This window comes from Miscanthus floridulus, chromosome 18, assembly GCF_019320115.1.
Source record: "Miscanthus floridulus cultivar M001 chromosome 18, ASM1932011v1, whole genome shotgun sequence".
Classification (NCBI taxonomy): Eukaryota; Viridiplantae; Streptophyta; class Magnoliopsida; order Poales; family Poaceae; genus Miscanthus; species Miscanthus floridulus.
The window spans coordinates 116,898,209-116,917,632 of NC_089597.1; the positions used below are offsets into that span (position 1 = coordinate 116,898,209).

General features: G+C 43.6%; 1 protein-coding gene and 1 pseudogene across 1 annotated transcript; both read left to right on the top strand.

Moving 5' to 3' along the window:
• Window positions 1-19,424, top strand: part of LOC136521339 (polyubiquitin-like) — a 127,455-nt pseudogene that overhangs the window by 19,970 nt on the left and 88,061 nt on the right.
• On the top strand, window positions 1,611-3,297 carry LOC136523015 (uncharacterized). Its single transcript, XM_066516798.1, has 2 exons — window positions 1,611-1,856; window positions 1,941-3,297. The coding sequence occupies exons 1-2, from the start codon at window positions 1,827-1,829 to the stop codon at window positions 3,105-3,107; spliced, it is 1,197 nt and encodes a 398-aa protein (XP_066372895.1). The 5' UTR covers window positions 1,611-1,826; the 3' UTR covers window positions 3,108-3,297.

Sequence of the window (19,424 nt, forward strand, 5' to 3'; positions counted from 1 at the left end):
ACGTGTATATAATTATCCTCACATGTAACTTATATTTATATACAGATTCCAGATGTCAGAGCTCCAAAGAATACAAGACACCAGTGTTAGCTTCATTGATCCTTATATCGTATTCAAAACCGATATTATTGTCAAGGAGCACTGGGTATCTGAAGCACAGACGAATATCATGAGGTTCTTCGTGAACCAGCACGACAAGACAACAATACTTTTCCCGTACAACTTTGAGTAAGTGTTAATAATAATGTAGTCTACACATTTTATGTAATATCAATACAACTTATATGCATGTACGTGTGTGTATAAACCAATGTAGGTTTCACTGGATACTCATTGTCATTGAGTTAAACTCAAGTCGGTTAGTAATCTTGGACTCGTTGAGAAAAGAGCGGGCACTATACCAAGATATGATAGACATTATCCAGGGGTAATTTCGATCTCTCGCGCACAACTATTATTGAATAGACTTTGCCATAATTTATTAACGATCGTACATTATTGGTCGCACAGGGTTTGGAAAGAGTTTATTCGGCAACACCGCAAGGATTGCAAGGCACCACTTAATGTAGTTGAAATACCAGTAAGTTGTACTATATATACTTCCCCACGTGTTTAATTACTATACCGTACTTCAATTTACGTGTGAGATGATGAGAATAATCTTCTTCTCGTACAGTGGTGTTTGCGGCAGCAACCAGGTAATAACTTGTGTGGATACTATATTTGTGAATTTATCACTGCACACATAAGAAGAACTCCTGAAGATGTCCTCAGAGTACGTATATATCAATTTTTTATTTATTTTTAAATGAATATATATATATATATATGTATTAATACTTTTCCTTTTATTTCAAATGCAAGACTGAATGGTTGAAACAAAGGGTCATGCAAAAAGACCATCTGAAAGCAGTTCAAGAGTCAATAGCAGGATTTCTTTTAGAAAAAGTGCTAAATCCCAACGACGAGTTCTACTTTAATCCTAAGGAATAAATGATGTAAATTAAATGTTTATTGATATCGTTATTTTCGAGAACAAGATTATGAAAGTTTTGTATATATACATATATATCTATAATATATATAGTTTCATACTTTATTCGAATATAATAATGCTCGAGATGAGAATTAGATGTAATTATATGCTTGCGTGTATTTATATTAGCAGCGTAGAATACGTACATAAAAACATATTATATATTAAACAAATATGTGTAACTGAACTGAAAATAAATTAAACAAAAAAAAGAAAAAGAAAAGGAACCTTTAGTCCCGGTTGGGGTTACCAACCGGGACTAAAGGGTGCGGCCACGTTTGCTCGGCTAGAGGGCCTTTAGTCACCAACCAGGACTAAAAGTTCCTCTTTAGTCCCGGCTCGATGACCCGGGACTGAAGGTTCCACCTTTAGTCCCGGGATCGTTGTCCCGGCGCGGTAACCGGGACTAAAGGCCGTTACCGCCCAGGACGAAGAATCATGTAATGTAACTATCCTCAACTGAATTACGACGGGCCACAGATTGAGATAATTTCATGTCTAAATAATGGAGAATCCTTCAAAGTATGGGTCAGACTGGATCGCGACATGGCAGTTGTTTGGTCATCTACGTCTAGTTCTAGCAAGAAACATTTCAAAGTCTGGGTCAGACTGGATCGCGACATGGCAGTAGTTTGGTCATCTACGTCAAGAAACATTAAAGGGAAGGAGACTCTTCCCTTTAATGTTCTGCTCGTACCTCACATAGTAGGTACACGTTTGTTCTTCATGAACCAAAGAAACTAAAGATCTGAGGTCCCAGGTGCGGCAGCCAGCAGGTGCTCCAGTTACCATGGCTGAAGAGACGGGTTCTTCTGACAAGGTGATTATACTGTACCCTCTAGTAGGTACACGTTTGTTCTTCATGAACTGAAGCCAATTTTTAATGTCTATTTTTCACATACAGGGAATTCGTTACCTGCACAAGCGCATCCAGTCCTCGACGCCGATCATTACGCTTCTTGCGGCTGGCATCGTGGTGCCGATGACCGTGGAGCACTCGAATAAGAAGCAGGCCATGCACCCGCCCACCATGTTCTGCTCCTACCTTACCTTCGTCTCCGGGCTGTCACTCCGCAGCCTCGTCGCCGACGAGTTCCTCAGCCCCACGCCGGGCCGGCGCCGCTACATCGCCATCAAGGCGCTCGTCCACGCCTCCGCGCTCTTCCTCGTCTCCCTCTCTTTCTCCCTCTCGCTCATGATGCGCATGAACGTCGTCGGGACGTCCATCACCCTCGCCGCCGCCGCGGTGTACGTCGCGCACCGGCTGTGGCAGTGCTACGCGACCGGGATCCACGAGGACGTGGACGCCTACAGCGGCTGCGAGGAGCCGCTCCAGCAGCTGCTCGATCTGTCCGCCAACGTCACGTCCATGCTGTTCGGCGGCTGGTTCGGCATGGCCTTCTTCTACTTCCAGAACAACCCGGAGGAGGCCCGCGACGCGCGGTTTCTGCCCTCCGAGTACCTCATGCTCTTCACCTCCGTCGGGGCGTCGCTGCTGCTCGTCAAGGCCGTCCCTCGGAGGCTCGTGCGGTGCCCGCGGCCGGTGAGGGAGCTCATGGCGCTGACGTGCGTGCTAGTCTGCGGCGTCGTGACGACGGCGCTCGTCATCGCGGTGACCAAGGTGCGCGGCTACGCGGCGCTCGCGCTATTTCCCGAAGCCGTCGCTGCCGGCGTGTGGTGCGTGCGGCGGGCGAAGGACCGGTGGTCACTGCCGGTCGTACTGCCGGCGGCGTTGCGGCGTGTGTTCAGCGGCCAAAGAGGCGTCGGCGGGGCGCAGGATGAGCCGCCGGCGCACGCCTTCGTGAGCGTGCCGCTGACCCTGCTGCTGGCGGTGCTCACCTACCGCGCCAAGGACGTCGACCAGGCCCTCTCCACCCTGTACGACGAGGCGTTCGTCCTGGTCACCACCGCCGCCGTGGTGGCGGCGCTGGCGTGGAGGCTGCTTACCCAGCCGCCGACGCCGACCCAGGCGCCGGAGGTACAGGCGGCGGCCAAGGTTCTCGCCTTCTCCACCTTCTGCCTGCTGGTCCTGAGCGTGCTGGCCTTCCTCGGTGTTTTGTTCGGTTGGTAGCGAGTAGCATCAGGAGCTACTGATTCTTGTGTGTATGTAGCCTGAGAAAAGTCAAAATATTTTTGACACATTCGGCGTCATGTCTCAGCAAAACATATGCTGCCTTGCTGCATATCAGCCTGATTTGCTGTAATGCATAAGTGAACCTGGTTTTGTCTTAGCATACTAAATTTGTTTCTGCCGTCTTGTGTCTTAGCTGATCTGCTGGTCTCACTGTGATCATTGCCTGGTAAACTCTCTGTTCATCGATTGTGTGTGTTCTTTATATGTTGAGAGACAAGGGTTACCTGTCTTGCAACTGGTGTCACCAGTAATTCCTCAGACATGTGAAATGAACACACGAGTTCCACTTTAATGAGTACTCCGTTACTCTGTTTGTTTGAAATAATTAATATCAATGCACAGCCATTTTACCGTTGAAATTAATATCAATGCACAGCCATTTTACTGTAAATATGTGAGTAAGCCAGCAGATAGTTTGAGAAACTATGGACGCACATCAGATACTCTTTTTTTCAATGAGTAGTATACTTATCAGGCTAATTTCCTGTCTTTGCCGTATGTTTCTGAACTTCGAGTGTTCCTTGTGTAAAACCTATGCCTCCGCTGTCGGCTGTGCAGGGACAGCCGCTCGTCACGCCACCGCTGGAGCGACAAGCCGACATCATGGATGCCGAGGCGTGCCCAGAGAGGTCCAATGCCATCACTCTAGGAACGGACGCAGCCACCCCTCCCTGATGGACGATTGTGGCTGCGACGGATGACATCAACCGCACCCCTTCGCCTCAGATAACCTCGGCTGATAGATGACTTAATCGCTTCACCGAGCGAGTTACAAAGGCAAGGCAGTCGCCACTTCTCGAGCTGCCCGGAGATGAAGTGGCCCTTGGCGGACGTGCTCCGCCCTCGCTCCCAAGCGAAGCAGACGGATAGCAGCACAGACCACAACTCATATCCCGAGAGCCCAGCGAGGTTAGTACCTTGTCATGAAGCGCCTGAGACTCCAGCGGGATGCCGCCTCCGTCGGCGTTGGCGATGACGTATGATGAGGTATTCAATGACGACCGAGCTCATATGCAGGCGTTGCGTGAGTTGTTCCCTCCGTTTGGCGATGTAGGTGCGCAAGCGGTGCCGCCACCCGGCAGCTAGGGCTTAGTCCTCCTTGCCAGCGTCGCAAATTTGGATCGATCTCTGTCCATTGTAACAACCTAGCTTACCGTACACTAGAGAGGGCCTGAGCTTCCATGTAAATCTGTACTGACCCCTAGGGCGTCCGAAGACGTGTTGTATCAAACTTTTTCTCTACCTTAATACAAAGACGCACAAACCTTTTGCATGATCGAGAAAAATAAACCATAACTTTATGGTTCTTTTCTTTTTGTTTCATATTTCAATATGGCCCTAGTAAATTGATGTAAGATTTGCTTGTGCCAACACATCTGCTCTTCACCGCTTTCGGAGGGAAGAGGTTCTAGGATATCTGCAGACCAAGTATTACTGAACTCTGACTAAAAAAACTAGACCATAGGAGAAGACTCTCCTATGTCTTTGAAATAAAAAGATGCCAGGCTTCGAACCGGTCAGACGGGAGAGTCCCGGAGCTCACTACTCTTACCGGTCACAGTACGAGAAGCTTGGATACCGAACTCTGACTTGCTGAACCCTAAACCTGAAAGTATAGAGTTGCAGTTTTGCAGTTGTTTTTTAGCTCTTCACTGAGTTTTTTTTTGTGCACTCCTATACATAATATTCTATTTTCAATGGAAATTATATATTAGTTTTGCAATCTATACCACAGGGCCCGTGAAGAACATATATTACCCTAGTAATAGTAAAGGACTTTGTCATTATTGTTGGTTGAGTGGGGGTATCATTCTGCTTATCACTGACAATTATTGATGGCTTCAAGATACTGTTTTTTTTGTGCACTTTGTGCTAATTTGTTATTTTATACATAGGCTGGGTTGTTCCAACAATGTTTGCAACATACAAAAATAACATAATGATTACTCAATAATAATAACACTTCTCCTATATTTCAGCTGCCTGAATTTTAAGATGATTTTAGGCAACACTCTTATACTACCAATTAATACAAGTAAATTGTCCCTTTTTATGATTTGTTATTTGTCTTTGTGTCATAACATATCAATTTTTTGTCCTTGTCTGACTATAGAAATAATTGTAAATTGTTAAATTGTTTTTGTGCCAACACATATCAGATTTTGTCAGGTTTGTGATTTTGTCTAACGGGTTTTTTATTCTCGAAACTAAAAATTGCAGATTGTGTTTACAGAAATTGCAATGAACTAAAACTGCAATTTTAGTATAAAATATATGCAATAACCGTCGCATGAAAGAAAATCAAAATTCAGGCACCTGAAATTTAGCAAATCCCTAATAATAAATTATGAAGTCTTATTGATAACTAAATGAGAAATAATTGCACATGACATTAGAAAATGAAAAGATTATTTTCTTGCACCCGTCGTCTGAAGAATTCCACCACTAAAGGATACAAGTGAAAGAAAAAATAGAGAGGGCATCGCACATGCCATTTCCTATGAAAGATACAGAACTACACATGCATATAACAACAAGAACTAGATCTAATCACTAGTAGAGAACATACCTTTGATCCAAGGGCCAAGCCAGGCTCTAGTCCTGAGAAATATTGCGCTCGGGACTAGAGAGACCTTTAGTCCCGGTTAGTGGTTCCAATCGGGACTAAAGGTCCCTACCCAACGGCTCCTACGCCAGGCCGCTGTGGCAGGGGATCTTTAGTCCCGGTTGAAGCCACCAACCGGGACTAAAGGTCGACCTTTACTCCCGGTTGGTGGCTCCAACCGGGAGTAAAGCTCTTGTCCCGGCTAGTGGCGTGGCCCGAGACTGGAAAGTGACCTTTAGTCCCGGTTGGATCCACCGACCGGGACTAAAGGTCCCCCCTATAAATCCTGCTGGCTGTCTTCTTCCTCCCCGAGCCCGTCCGAGAGCTTCAGTTCAAATTTAAGCAGTGTTCTTGCTCTTTCTCCATCCATTCTTCGATTCCTCCATCGATTTCTTCGATTCCTCCGTCGATTCTTCGGTTGTAAAGGTTACCAACTCCATACTCTCATGTTTCACCATTGTCTTATCTCATTTTGTTCACTATATATATATATATGGTTCTTTATTGTGGTTTTTTTTCATTTGTAACCAATTTGAGCTCAAAATCACTTCAAGCTTGCATATTTACATGTAAGGATGGCAACGGGTCGGGTTCGGATCGGGTGGAGTCTCCGTGCACCCAAAACCGAAACCCAAAATCGAAACCCGAATCCGCCCCGAAAACCAATTCGGGTGGAAATCCATCACCAAAACCAAACCCGCGGATACCCGAAACCCGAACGGATACCCGAAACCCAAACGGATACCCGGAACCCACGGATATATATACACATATTCACATATATAAACAAGAGGCAACAAATAATAAATATTTTCATGAGTCAACTTTAAATAAATTTAATAATCTAAGTAAACAAATTATTATTAGTATATTATAAAACATGAGTTTTAATTTCAAATGATTTATTTCGGATATCCATTGGATATCCACGGGTGGAAAACCAAACCCGAAACCGAACCCGATTGGTTTCGGGGCCCCGAACCCGAAAACCGTGGGTGAAAAACCATCCCCAAACCCGAACCCGTAGAACCCGAAACCCGCGGATATCTGCCCCAAACCCGATCCGTTGCCATCCTTATTTACATGAAGGAAGGTTAAAGTAGCTATTAAAAACTAGTATTCACCGTTCATTTGTAGCATGCATAGCACACTTCATTGTTTAGAGATATAGAGAATTTTAGAGTTTTTTAATTTTATTTGTTTATAAAATGAGAAATTTATAGTGTATTAAAAAATGAGTATAGAGAGTAGATGGCAACTGCTTCCGGGTCCTCGGCCTCTCATGGGTTTCCAAAGCGACTTAGGCCGGGCCTCCCACTCATTGCATGCGGCAAGTGTTGTGATGAGACGAAGATTGTGATGGAGTACCGAGTGAAGAAGGAGGGTCCCAACAAGGGTCGCATTTTCTACAAGTGTCCGGATCGCAATGTGAGTTATTTTATCGTATTTAATGACTATGGTTAGTTTATACCTATTTTCATGATGGTTGTGATTAAAGTTGTAATTTTCTGTTTTAATTTCAGTGGGATGGCACTGGATGTTCAGGCTTCTACTGTGAGGAAGAGTATGTTGAACTCGTGCAAAAATATCTTGCACAATAGGCAGATATGGCGGCTAATGAGGCAGTGATCCAGCCAAAGAAGCCCAAAGATGTTGAACAAACGGGAGATCTATCTATTTTAGTTGGGATTGGTCGCGAAATCCTTGTGTTGCTGAAGTGTATTTTAGCTTTAGTATTTTTAGTGGTAGTTGGGATTGTCTACATTGTAGCGAGGCTTTCTTAAATTTATAGCTTTTGTGGTGGTATGCATGTTGTATAATTAACTAATTATGTTCTAGGTTTTAATACGGTATTTATGTCATGTAATGCAGATGAATCGGCATTGGATGTACAATGCTGATCGTCGCTCCCAAGAGTTTATGGACGGCGTGCATTCTTTGTTACGTGCGGCCGAGGCAAACAAACACGATGGTTTCATGTGCTGCCCATGTGCCGTATGTAAGAATACGATGGAATATGCTAACTCAAAGACTCTTCATTCACACTTGTTCAAGTCGGGTTTTATACCAAACTATATTTATTGGACGAAGCACGGAGAAACCAGAGTTGTAATGGAAGAAGGTGAAGAAGAACAATAGGGCGATGATGACATTTTTGCTGAATATGATGCCTTCAATGATACTGCAATGGGGGAAGCTGAAGAAGAGGTGGGGGCAAAGGAGAAGCCCGCTGAAGAAGAGGTGGGGGCAGAGGAGAAGCCCGCTGAAGAAGAGGTTGGGGCAGAGGAGGAGCCTGCTGACGATCTTGGTCAGGCCATTCGTGACGCACAAAGAGAATGCGAAAGTGAAAATGAGAAGATCAAGTTCGACCGCATGCTAGAGGATCACAAGAAATTGCTATACCCCGTAAAAAAAGAAAGGCAAGCATTTTAAAGGTAAGGCAGACCACCAGACCAAGCCTCGCAACCGAACTGGTGAGGATGTCCTCGATATGGTCAATGATGCGAAAGTAATATTTGGAAAGGGACCTGGCAGCCAATCTGTTTCGAAGGACGCCAACGGTCACGCACCCACGTGGAAGAAGAAGTCCATATTTTGGGAGCTACCCTATTGGCAAGTCCTAGAGGTCCGCAGCGCGATCGACGTGATGCACCTGACGAAGAATCTTTGTGTGAACCTGCTAGGCTTCATGGGCATGTATGGGAAGCCTAAGGACACAATTGAAGCACGACTGGACCTGCGGTGTTTGAAAGAACGAGACAACCTGCATCCAGAGAAGACAGATGATGGACGCCAGTACTTAAGTCCTGCCAGTTATACTCTTAGCAAAGAAGAGAAGGACAGCTTGTTTGAATGCCTAGATAGCATTAAGGTACAGTCTGGATTCTCCTCGAATATAAAGGGTATAATAAATGTGCCAGAGAAGAAATTTGGACACTTAAAGTCCCTTGACTGCCACGTGCTCATGATTCAATTGCTTCCAGTTGCATTAAGAGGAATTCTACCGCCAAATGTATGTCTAGCCACCGTGAAGCTATGTGCATTCCTCAATGCAATTTCTCAGAAGGCAATCGATCCAACGGATCTAGCGAAACTACAAAATGATGTGGTTCAATGTGTTGTCAGCTTCTCCCGACCATCATAGTGCTCAGGGCAATGATGACGCCTTCGAAGGCACTGCTACATCCCCACCATCTCCAACTCCTCCGCCGCCTCCAAGGAAGTCCACAACTCCTCCGCCGAGGTCTCCAATGCCTCCGCCGCCTCCAAAGTCTGCACTGCCTCCAAGGCGGTCTCCAATGCCTCCCCCGCCTCCAAGGAAGCCAGCCCCTAAGAGGTCCGCCCCGTAAACGAAGCCGTTGCCCTGCCCACCGGCAAAGAAGCAGAAAGCAAATACTCATCCAGTTATTCCCCAAAAACTATCTTATGAGAAAAGTGAACAGGAATTAAAGTATGCAGTACAAAAAGAAGTGACAGATTTCTTTGAAGGTGCAAAACAGGCACGACGAGCGAGGGAGAACCCGGAGCCATCATACTTCTTCCTACCTCCAGATCAGCTAAGAAAGAAGTTGGAACAAAAAAAACGGGATTCTCTTAAGAGCACCGCGAAACAACCGATATCGGACTATGACCGCTCTCTCACCAAGTCATATGAGGCGGCGCAAAAAAAGAAGAGAGTAGGGAAAGGTATTGCAGAACTCGGACAACAATCGCAACAATCAATCCCCCCCTTGTCGTTCCTAACGAATATGGTTCAAACTTAAACTTAGTGGAGGAGGTAGGCGGCTATGAGTCGTTTCTTCGGTTTTATGAGGAAACTGGTTTGAACCTTGCCGAAGTGCTCGCTGAAGGACCATCTGCTCCGGAAGTGGATCCTCACAAGAAATTTGTACCAGGCCAGAGTCTATACAACCCAGAGAAATTAGGTGAACTGGGTACGTAAATGTACCTGCTAAATGGGTGGTACATGTCGACGTCTGATGCGGGACAAATCTATCTTTATGTCAGAATTAGAAACCACCATTACTTCCATGGCAATGACATTATCTATGTCGAGCTTCCAGATTTACACCAACTATGCCACCTGGACTCTCTCGACAAAAGTCTCATTAGCTGCTATTGTCTGTAAGTGTGATTATTTTCTACTATATTCACAATTTCTTTATTATATATTCACAATTTTCATGTATGCAGATATGAGATAACAGAACTTAGAAAGAGAAAGGATAATGATGTTGGGTTCGTTGATCCGTATGTCGTATACAAACACCCTAACCCCCCGAAGGATTATAAGCCTCAACCTGAGAGAAATCTCATGAATTTCTTAGTGAACCAACGCGACAAGAAGGAGATACTCTTCTCCTACAACTTCAAGTGAGTGTTATTATAAGTAATTAATGTCGATCGGACATCAATATTTCCTTACTAGCTAGTTACCTCTCTCTCTCTCTCTCACACACACACACACACACACACATATATACATATATATATATATATATATATATATATATATCACTGGATATTGATGGTCATCGATATGACCAATAGTAGATTGAAAATCTTAGACTCGTTGAGAAAACCGCAAATGGAGTATCAAGACATGATAGATATTATACAAGGGTAATTAATTTAGTTTCTCTATAACAACATATATATATAATGGCGTCGATCTCTCAATAATTATTAAAGGTTAAATTATTTTTTTTATTTTATTGGGAGCAGGGTTTGGAAAAGGTTCATTGAGGAACAAAAAATGAAACATTGCAAAGCGCCACTGGGTGTAATCGCACACAAAGTAAGTACTATAACTACACATTTATATTCAATTAACATCATATGATGATTTCAATTCACCCTAATTGATTTTTCTTGTCGTAAAAGTGGGTTCTAAGGCAGGAGCAGGGTAACAACTACTGTGGATACTATGTTTGCGAGTTCATCATGGCGTACTCAAAGAGAACTCCTGAAGAACAACTCAAAGTACGTATATAAATACTTTTTCCTTTATATTATTTCGATCGTATATTTACAATTTCTTTATTTCTCTCATTTGTATAAGTAATTACATGAGCAATACACATACATATATATATATATATATATATATTAATACTTTTTCCTTTAACTTTTATTGAAGACTAAATGGTTGAGGGAAAGAGTCATACGACTTGACCAACTTAAAGCAATTCGAGAGACTATAGCAGGATTTCTAAATGACCAACTCATCAACCCCAACGGCGAGTTCTACAATGACCCGAACGAAACGTGGATGCCAAATCTGGAGGAGTGAATTGCTAAGGACATAAACAATTTATATATCAAACCTTTGTAATATATATATATATATATATATATATATATATATATATATATATATATATATGTATGTATGCACATATTATATGTACATAAAATAACGTGTGTATATATATGATCATCATATATATATGCATGTACGCGTATATTCATTTGTTATTTATGTACAAAGTTCGAACGAAAACTTACGCGTGCGAAGTACACATATATATTACTATTAGCAGAATATTCGAAAATGTATTTTAATATCAAAACTAATCATTAAATGAAAAAAGAAACCAAAAATAGAAACCAGAAAAAGGAAAAAAAGAGAGGGACATTTAGTCCCTGGCCAGGCCTGGAGGCCACTTTTACTCATGGTTGGTATTTCCAACCGGGACTAAAGGTCCCCCTTTAGTCCCGAGCGTCAAGCCGGGACTAAAGGAGGATACCTTTAGTCCCGAATTGGTGCTCCCGGTTGGGAAACCGGGACTAAAGGGGTTTCCCAACCGGGAGCAAAAAGCCTTGCTGCACCAGTGAATACTTAGAGTGAGATCTTGATCACCAACTTAATACATTCATTGGCAGTTTGTCTATGTAATTGAATAAGTCATCACCCGGCTAGCAGCCCACTTCTTAAATTTGTAAGCATGACATTAGAAAATAAAAACATTATTTTTCATGCACCCGTCGTCTGAAGAATTCCCCCACTCGAGGGATAGGAGTGAAAGAAAAAAAAAAACAGAGGAGAGGGCATCGCGCATGCTAATTCGTATTGAGGATACAGAACTACACATACATATAACAACAGGAACTGTAATTCCAACTTAATATATTCCTCAGAAGCTCTCTTCTTTGTAAGCAAACGTAGTTGAATTGGTTGATCAGTCATCACCAGGCCAGCAAGCCCACTTCTTAAATTTGTAAGCAAACGTACATAGTACTTTACGAGATATTTCTGCCAGCAAATTCCTCATCAGAAGCACATGACCAACTCGTCTCGCATTGGGTCATCCTCATAAGCCCACATCTCCTTCAAAAGCATAGGGCAATTTTTAGCCACAAGCTCAAGTATGTCATCATCGGTTGCCATGACTGCTTCGAGTACAGGAGGGTCTTCAAGGAACTCAATGCAGGCGTCGCTAAGCTTATGGCAGTTGTGTTGTACAGCCAGTCTCAATTTCTTCGTGACAGTATTCACATTGATGTCACTGCACAGTATCTCCTCGCAAATCAGCTTGAGCTCCTGGATGTCGAACCTATCCGCAGCTACCAGCAAACACTCAGCCATGATAGACGACTCTTCTGGCCCCGTCATCTCCGTCAAGGAATCTGTGTACACAAAATGTAGCATGCTCTTGAACAACTGAGGTAGCATACCGTCGACGTGTATGCAGCAAACCCCTGATGCCGAGGTGCCCTCTCCAGCGAGCTGTGCTTCCAACATCGGCGACTTGGCTGCAAGAACACATCTGTGGACGCTGAACGCCTCGCCGCCGACTTGGAACGTGACGTCGGGATCCAACGAGAGACGCTGCTGCAAGTCGTACGCCCTTTCGACGGAGACGACGCACTCGATAGTGAAGCGGTCGTCGCCGAGGTACTCCGACGCCTCCAGAAAGTCCTTGTGGATGAAACGAGTGCAGCCGTGCTCGTGGCCGACTTTGGGGTACTCCCATACGGCTGAGCATACGGAGTGATCAGGTACAGGTTTCCCGGCACGATCAAGCAAAGTGAACCTAACTCGTGCCTTGACAGGCTCGTCGGTGCCTGATCCGTCGCCGGCGCCGGCGACGGCAATGAAGATCGATGTAGTCTGCGCTGGACGTGGAGCTGCCGTTCGGGTACTAGTAGATGCACCAGGAGCAATGCCCAACCTTGAAGGGGGTAGACTTGATCCACTGCCCATTGCGGTACTGCTCCTTCTGGAACCGGACACCAGTGCAGGATTGAGCATAAGCCCCGATTGGAAAACCCCCTTTAGTTCTAGTTTTCCAACCAGGATTGCGAATCCGGGACTAAAGGCCCCCCCTTTAGTTCCGGTTCTGGCAACCGGGACTGAAAGTGGACTTTTAGTCCTAGTTGCTATTATCAACCGGGACTAAATAGGCCCCCAGACATTGCACCGGGGCTGGCATCTTTTTTTTCCATTTCATTACTTTTCATTTTATGGTTTCTTTTCAATTCAATTCTTTTTGGTGTCGATTAGGTTTTTGTATACGAATTCTACGCTGCTAATATACATACGTATAAGGTTCCGTTTGAGCATTATACATAAATAACACACTAAAATGTATGAAACGACTACATATATACAAATATTTCAAGACGTTGTACATGCATGGAATATGTACATAATAAAGTCACAAAAACTTTGTACTCGTGTCCTTGGGATTTTATTCAACCCTAATCTTCAGTCGTCTGAGTACTAGATAATAATTCTTTAGGGTAATAGTAGTACGCGCCTTTGGGATCTATAACCTCATCCATAAAAAATCCTGACAATGCCTCTTGAATTGCTTTGATGTGGTCACATCGCATGACCCTTTGCTTCCTCCATTTGAACCTTCAATTTGAATGAAAGGAAAAGTATGAATATATATATATATATATATATATATATATATATATATATATATATGATTATATATATAAACATAATGGTAATAAATAAATTATGTATATTTTTTACGTACTTGGAGGATCTCTTCACTTGTTCTCTTTGAGTACTCCATGAGGAACTCGCAGACGTAGTATCAACATAAGTTGTTCCCCGATCCCTGCTGCAGACACCACTTTACGAAAAAAAGATTCATCATCAATCAATGAAGCATGGTAATAATAAATTGAACTAAATAAAGATGCGGTGACCTAGTTAGTACTTACTGGGTATTGGGTTACATCCAGAGGCACTTTCCAATTACCATAATGGTTTTTCTCGGCGAACGTTTTTCAAGCACTGCCTAACAAAATAAATAAATGGAGTTATATCAATAAAATGGCATAATAGAGTATACAGTGTACAACACCGAAATTACCACTGGAGAATATATATCATTTCATGGTAATCTTGTCGGGGTTTTGTCGCTGAGTCAAAGATTTTTACAAGACTCTTAGGCATATCGATGACTAGCAGTATCCAGTGAAAGCTACATGTTTATACGCAGGCATAACTCATTAACTAAAGTCAACATGGAGTAAGCAAAATAAAATGGGCACAAGACATTAACACTCACTTGAAGTTGTAATGGAAGAGTATCAGTGTCTTGTTACATTGGTTATCTAAGAACCTAAACAGATGCTCCTCCACTTGAGGTCGCCATCTATCATATGGAGTAACAATGTCCTTGAATGTGCGATTCGGATCCATGAAACCAACATCAGTCAACCATTTTCTCTTTAGTTTCAGCATCTCATATCTGCATATATATAGTACAAAAGATTATATATAGTGTGAGGATAAGTATATATATAGATGGACAATGAACTAACATATATGCAAGTTACTTCACTTGTAGAAAGAATCACTTACATACACAACAACTGAGGAGAGATTTGTCGAGAGCGTTCTGGTTTAATAGTTAGTGTAATTCATTGAACTCAATATGTACAATGTCATTGTCATTGAAGTAATGCTCTGGTCTAACTCTGGCAAGAAGCCATGCCTCCTTCTTGTCACACGCTTTTAAGTACCACTTGTTTAACAAGAACATTTATGTACCTAGTGATGAATAGGAGTTAGGGTTGACAAGACTCCTGCCATACTCATAGGTCTGGTAAATATCATAGTCGGCTGTTCGTATCGACCCCCCAATGAGTTATTGAGGTGTGAGACCTATTGCGGCCATGAAGTCTTGGAGTGCCTCCCTATCGATTGGACTGCCTTGTGCGCTTGTACAATCATCCTCAACAACTAGTGGGTTGATAGATTGCTGCCCGAGCTGTGCAACATCTTTCCCTGCTCTCTTCGCTTCCAGCGACTCCTTATATGACTTGTTGAGAGAGCGGTCATAGTCCGATAATGGCGAGGGCTTACATGCATCACGCTTCTGCTTCTCGAATTGATTGATTTTTCTCCTTAGTTCTTGTCAAATTATGTACTGCGGCTTTGGCGGGTTTTACATAAGTTCCTTCTTCTTTTCTATTGATTCTGCTACACCTCGCTTCCAGTTATCCAAATATTTTGTGCCACCGCTTTTGATTCCTCTTCAGACTTCTTGTAAGGCACCTTCTCCAGAGGGGCCTTTGTTTTATGATGTCTGGCTTTCTTCTTCACCGGGGACTTCACCGGGGGCGGGGGCCTCTTCTAGCTCTTTGGAGAAGGAGTTGGAGGAGATGGAGATGCAGCCGTGCCATGGAACACATCATCATCATCTAGAGCACTCTGATGATCATCATGGGATGGAAGAACTGGACTCAGGTTGGGAGACCTATGAGTACAAAAATGATTGGGAGTAAATGGTTATTATGACGCGAGGAGCCAATAATTGAGAATGATTAATTATTGAAAAACTGTTTCGTTCACTTTCATCCGCACCTATCATCAGGTAGTTGAGGAGGAGGCGATGGTACCCTAGCCGCCGCACCGGGAATATTGATGTAGCGCTTGCGCCATAAAATGAATGAATGCTCTGCTTGTCCTAGGGTCTTCTCCCCATCACCTTCAGGAAAGTCAAGAGCCACTTCCCTATAGTATTTGATAACTCTATCCACCGAGACGCTATAATAGCCAGGTGGAATTGGATTCCCATGGCTTCTTGGTGTGTTCTTAGGGACCACAGGAGAAACAATGCCGTGTGCTACCAATACTGTGGCACCGGTATTCCCCATGGGAATGTGATGCTCACATGGCATCAAAGGCACGGTGATGTCATCCACGGGAAAATGCTGCAATACGTCATCTTGATTTGGGTGCTCAGTGAAAGCGCAACTGCTTCTTTGCTGAGGGGGGCTAACGTTGACTCCATGCTCTGATGTTGACTACCTCTGGCTCAACTGTAGTGCCACTTGCCACTTGATTTCCTCTTGCATTCTCACGTCCATGTTTAGTTCTCGCTCCCATGATTGAAGCACCGCCTCCTCTAACCTACGAATCTGCTTTGCCTCCTCAGCCTTCCTTCGTTGTCCGCTTCTATAGGTAGCGGTGTCCTAAGGGAAGCCATGCCACCATAAAATCAACCCTTTGCCTCGCGTTTGACCAGGGTTTTCAAGAGTCTAGAGGGCGTACGTCAGCTCATCCTTCTCTCGCTTGGGTAGAAAGGCACCATTGGCAGAAGCATCTACAATATCGATAAGTCTTTGTGCTGTAGTTCTGATTTCCCCACCAACAACCGGCTCCTTGGTCTTTGGGTGCAGTGATCCCCCATGCGCAAAAAACTAATTCTTGGAGCGTTCGGGCCATTCGATTGAAAATGGATGGACCCCTTTGGCAAGGGGGTCTACTTCCATTGTTTGCCACTTTGGAATGGCACTCCTGTAGCCACCTGATCCTGTTTTATGATGGTATACCTTCTATCGTGCATTCTGTTGATTCCTTCTCACCCATTCCTTACCCTCTTCTAAGGTCTTGTACCTCACAAATTCAGGCCAGTCATCCCTCAACTTTTTGTATGGGCTATTTTCACTGAAATCTAGAGTCAGATTCTTCTTGACAAATTCATTGTATAGTTTCTTCTTCTAGGTCTGGAATTGTGTGGCCATCTTCTTGAGAGCCCAACTTTTAACTAGTTTTATTAAATCTTCACCTGTTGGTAGATTGAAATGTGCAGTGACTAAAGCCCAAAGAAGGTCTGTCTTGGTCAGAGACAAAACTAATAAGATGATCATCCTTCTTCTTTTTCCATTGACGGATGCTGATCGGGATCCTGTCCCTAACAAGAACCCCACAGTGGTTTACGAACTTCTTTGCATTGTTTTTTGGCAGGACCGGTTTGCCGGTATTAGGATCGACTTCTGTGATTATGAAGTGGCCCTCCAACGGTTTTATCAGGCCTCATACACTTTTACTACTTTTTATCGACGTCATCGATCCATAGGGCTACGCACGTAGAAACACAAACATTCAGTAATACATATATATATACAAATTATTGGAACTATGTTTAATTTCATATATATAAGAGATGCAAGATTAGTAACAAATATACCTCACCAGCATTTTGTTGCACAGGATTTTCTTGCACGCACGAATATCGCTAGCCCTTATACGCTAGGGATATCCTTCAGCTTCTTGCTTCCATTTCTTCTATATCTAATTCAACCTTAGCCGAGGAGCAAGAAAACGGATGTGCGAACAGAGAACCTCTTAAGGTCTCTTACAAAGAAGATTCTTGCCTTGGTCTTGGGTTCCGATGTTAGTCCACTGGCAGTTGCATGTCATATTGTTAGAGTCCTTCCAGTGAGAGAATTGAAAAGCAAAGTGAAGTTTATCCAGAAGTTGGGTCAGAATCTTTTTGGTCACACCAGATGGACCTACTAGGTGACGTGGGTCAAATGTAAGCTCATTTTGGTTCATTTGGAGCTCAGGATATTAGGATATATATCAACATTGGTGTATATAAATATATGAAAATTCATGTCACACTAATGTCAATATATCGAAATTTAGATATGTATATATATATCAAAAAATTCATAGCACTAATAAAATCAATCCTTTTAACTATGAAGATTTAAATATATTTCTTCAATATTATTTTCTACAACTATATTGTTTAAATTTCTACAATTTTTCTTTATATATTATAGTACACTACAATATTTCTATCTATTTTTATGCCAAAAAAATAATATTCACATCACACACACTCACTCAATCTCACTCACTCAACCTCACTCACTCAGTCACTTACTCTCATCGCACACACAGTTTACTAATCATCACTCATCACACACATGTACAACATGATGATCATTATATCACACATATATACACTATATACTCACCCACTCCAGTGAGGACGAGGAAGGATGAGAGGATGCCGCGCGACGTACGGCGCGCGAGGACGATGGTGGTGAGGTCGGCGTGGGGTGATGAGCGTGAGGCGAGGCCGGCCGGTGGGGTGATGAGCGAGGACGTACGGCACAAAGACGAGGAGGTGCTGGATCGTCGGAGAGATGCTGCAGACAAGGATGACGTGCTCCGGTGAGGGGGACGATGAGCGCGCGATGAGGCGCGCATGCGCGTGGAGTGGGATTGAAGAGCGCGTGCATGAAGAGGTGGTGATGGAGGTGATGACGAGGATGAAGCGCTCCGGCAAGACGCGTGCGCAGGCCGCCAGCTAGCTAGAGAGATGAGGTGCGCCCGTGCGCATGGAGCCGGGGATGAAGCACACGCATGACGAGGCGGTGCTGGAGGTAGGTGCGTGGAGCCAGTGATGACGAGGATGTGGATTGAGTTCTGGGCGAGGGCAAGGACGACGACGATGGATCCAAATCTGGGTGCCGCACATGGACGGGAGAGGCGCGAGCCGGGCCGCTGGCAGAGACGACGAGAAGGTGCACCTGTGTGGAGGCGATGAGGAGCGATGGTGGCGCGGTGGCTCTCGGGCGAAGAAGACGAGATGATGGAGGGGGAGAAGAGAGGAGGTGATATATAGGGGGGACCTTTAGTCCTGGGTGAAGCCATGGCCCAGGAACAAAGGTCTTTTAGTCCCAAGTGATGGTTAAAACCGGGACTAAAGGTCTAACCTTTAGTCCCGAGTGTAGCCACGGCCTGGGAGTAAAGGGGATTTTGGCGGGCCACGAAAACACAACCCATCTTTAGGCCCGGGTGGTTGATCCACCCAGGAGTAAAGGTGGGCTGCAGTTTGGTTTTCCTCCAGTTTCTAGAAGTTTTTCCTTTTTATATGTTTTTTATATAAATATACAGAGAGTTGTTAATTGCCTAGTAAATAAAATATTAGTCAAGAAATTACAAAAAAAATTCCTAGACCTGGTTTTGCATTATTGTACACAAGAAAAATCTGTAACCTAAACTCTTTTGTTTTACCTTATAAATATTTAACATAGTGTAAATAATAATCACAATTTCCACCATGCAAAAATGTACTTCTTAATTAAAATCATTAAAACTATTCCTTTTCGACAGGAAATTAGTTTTCACATCTTATTAACTTTGATCATTTGGTTTTTCATCGCACATTCTCCACAGGAAATCCACCGTCAAGCAGAAAATTCATTTAAACCGTAGAAAATATCAAAAACACGACGAAAAAATATGAAGTCACAATTATTACATAATAGGTCTAATACATCACCATATCAAGCTAGATCAGCAACAGACTTCTTCTTGACGTATGTCCCTTGGTTATGATCGCGCCGTAACCATGAAGTGTCCTCATCATTTAGTA

Coding starts and splice junctions, on each gene's coding strand:
- LOC136523015 (XM_066516798.1), top strand. CDS start 1,827: ATGGCTGAAGAGACGGGTTCTTCTGACAAG. Junction 1,857..1,940: donor AGACGGGTTCTTCTGACAAG/GTGATTATACTG, acceptor TTTCACATACAG/GGAATTCGTTACCTGCACAA.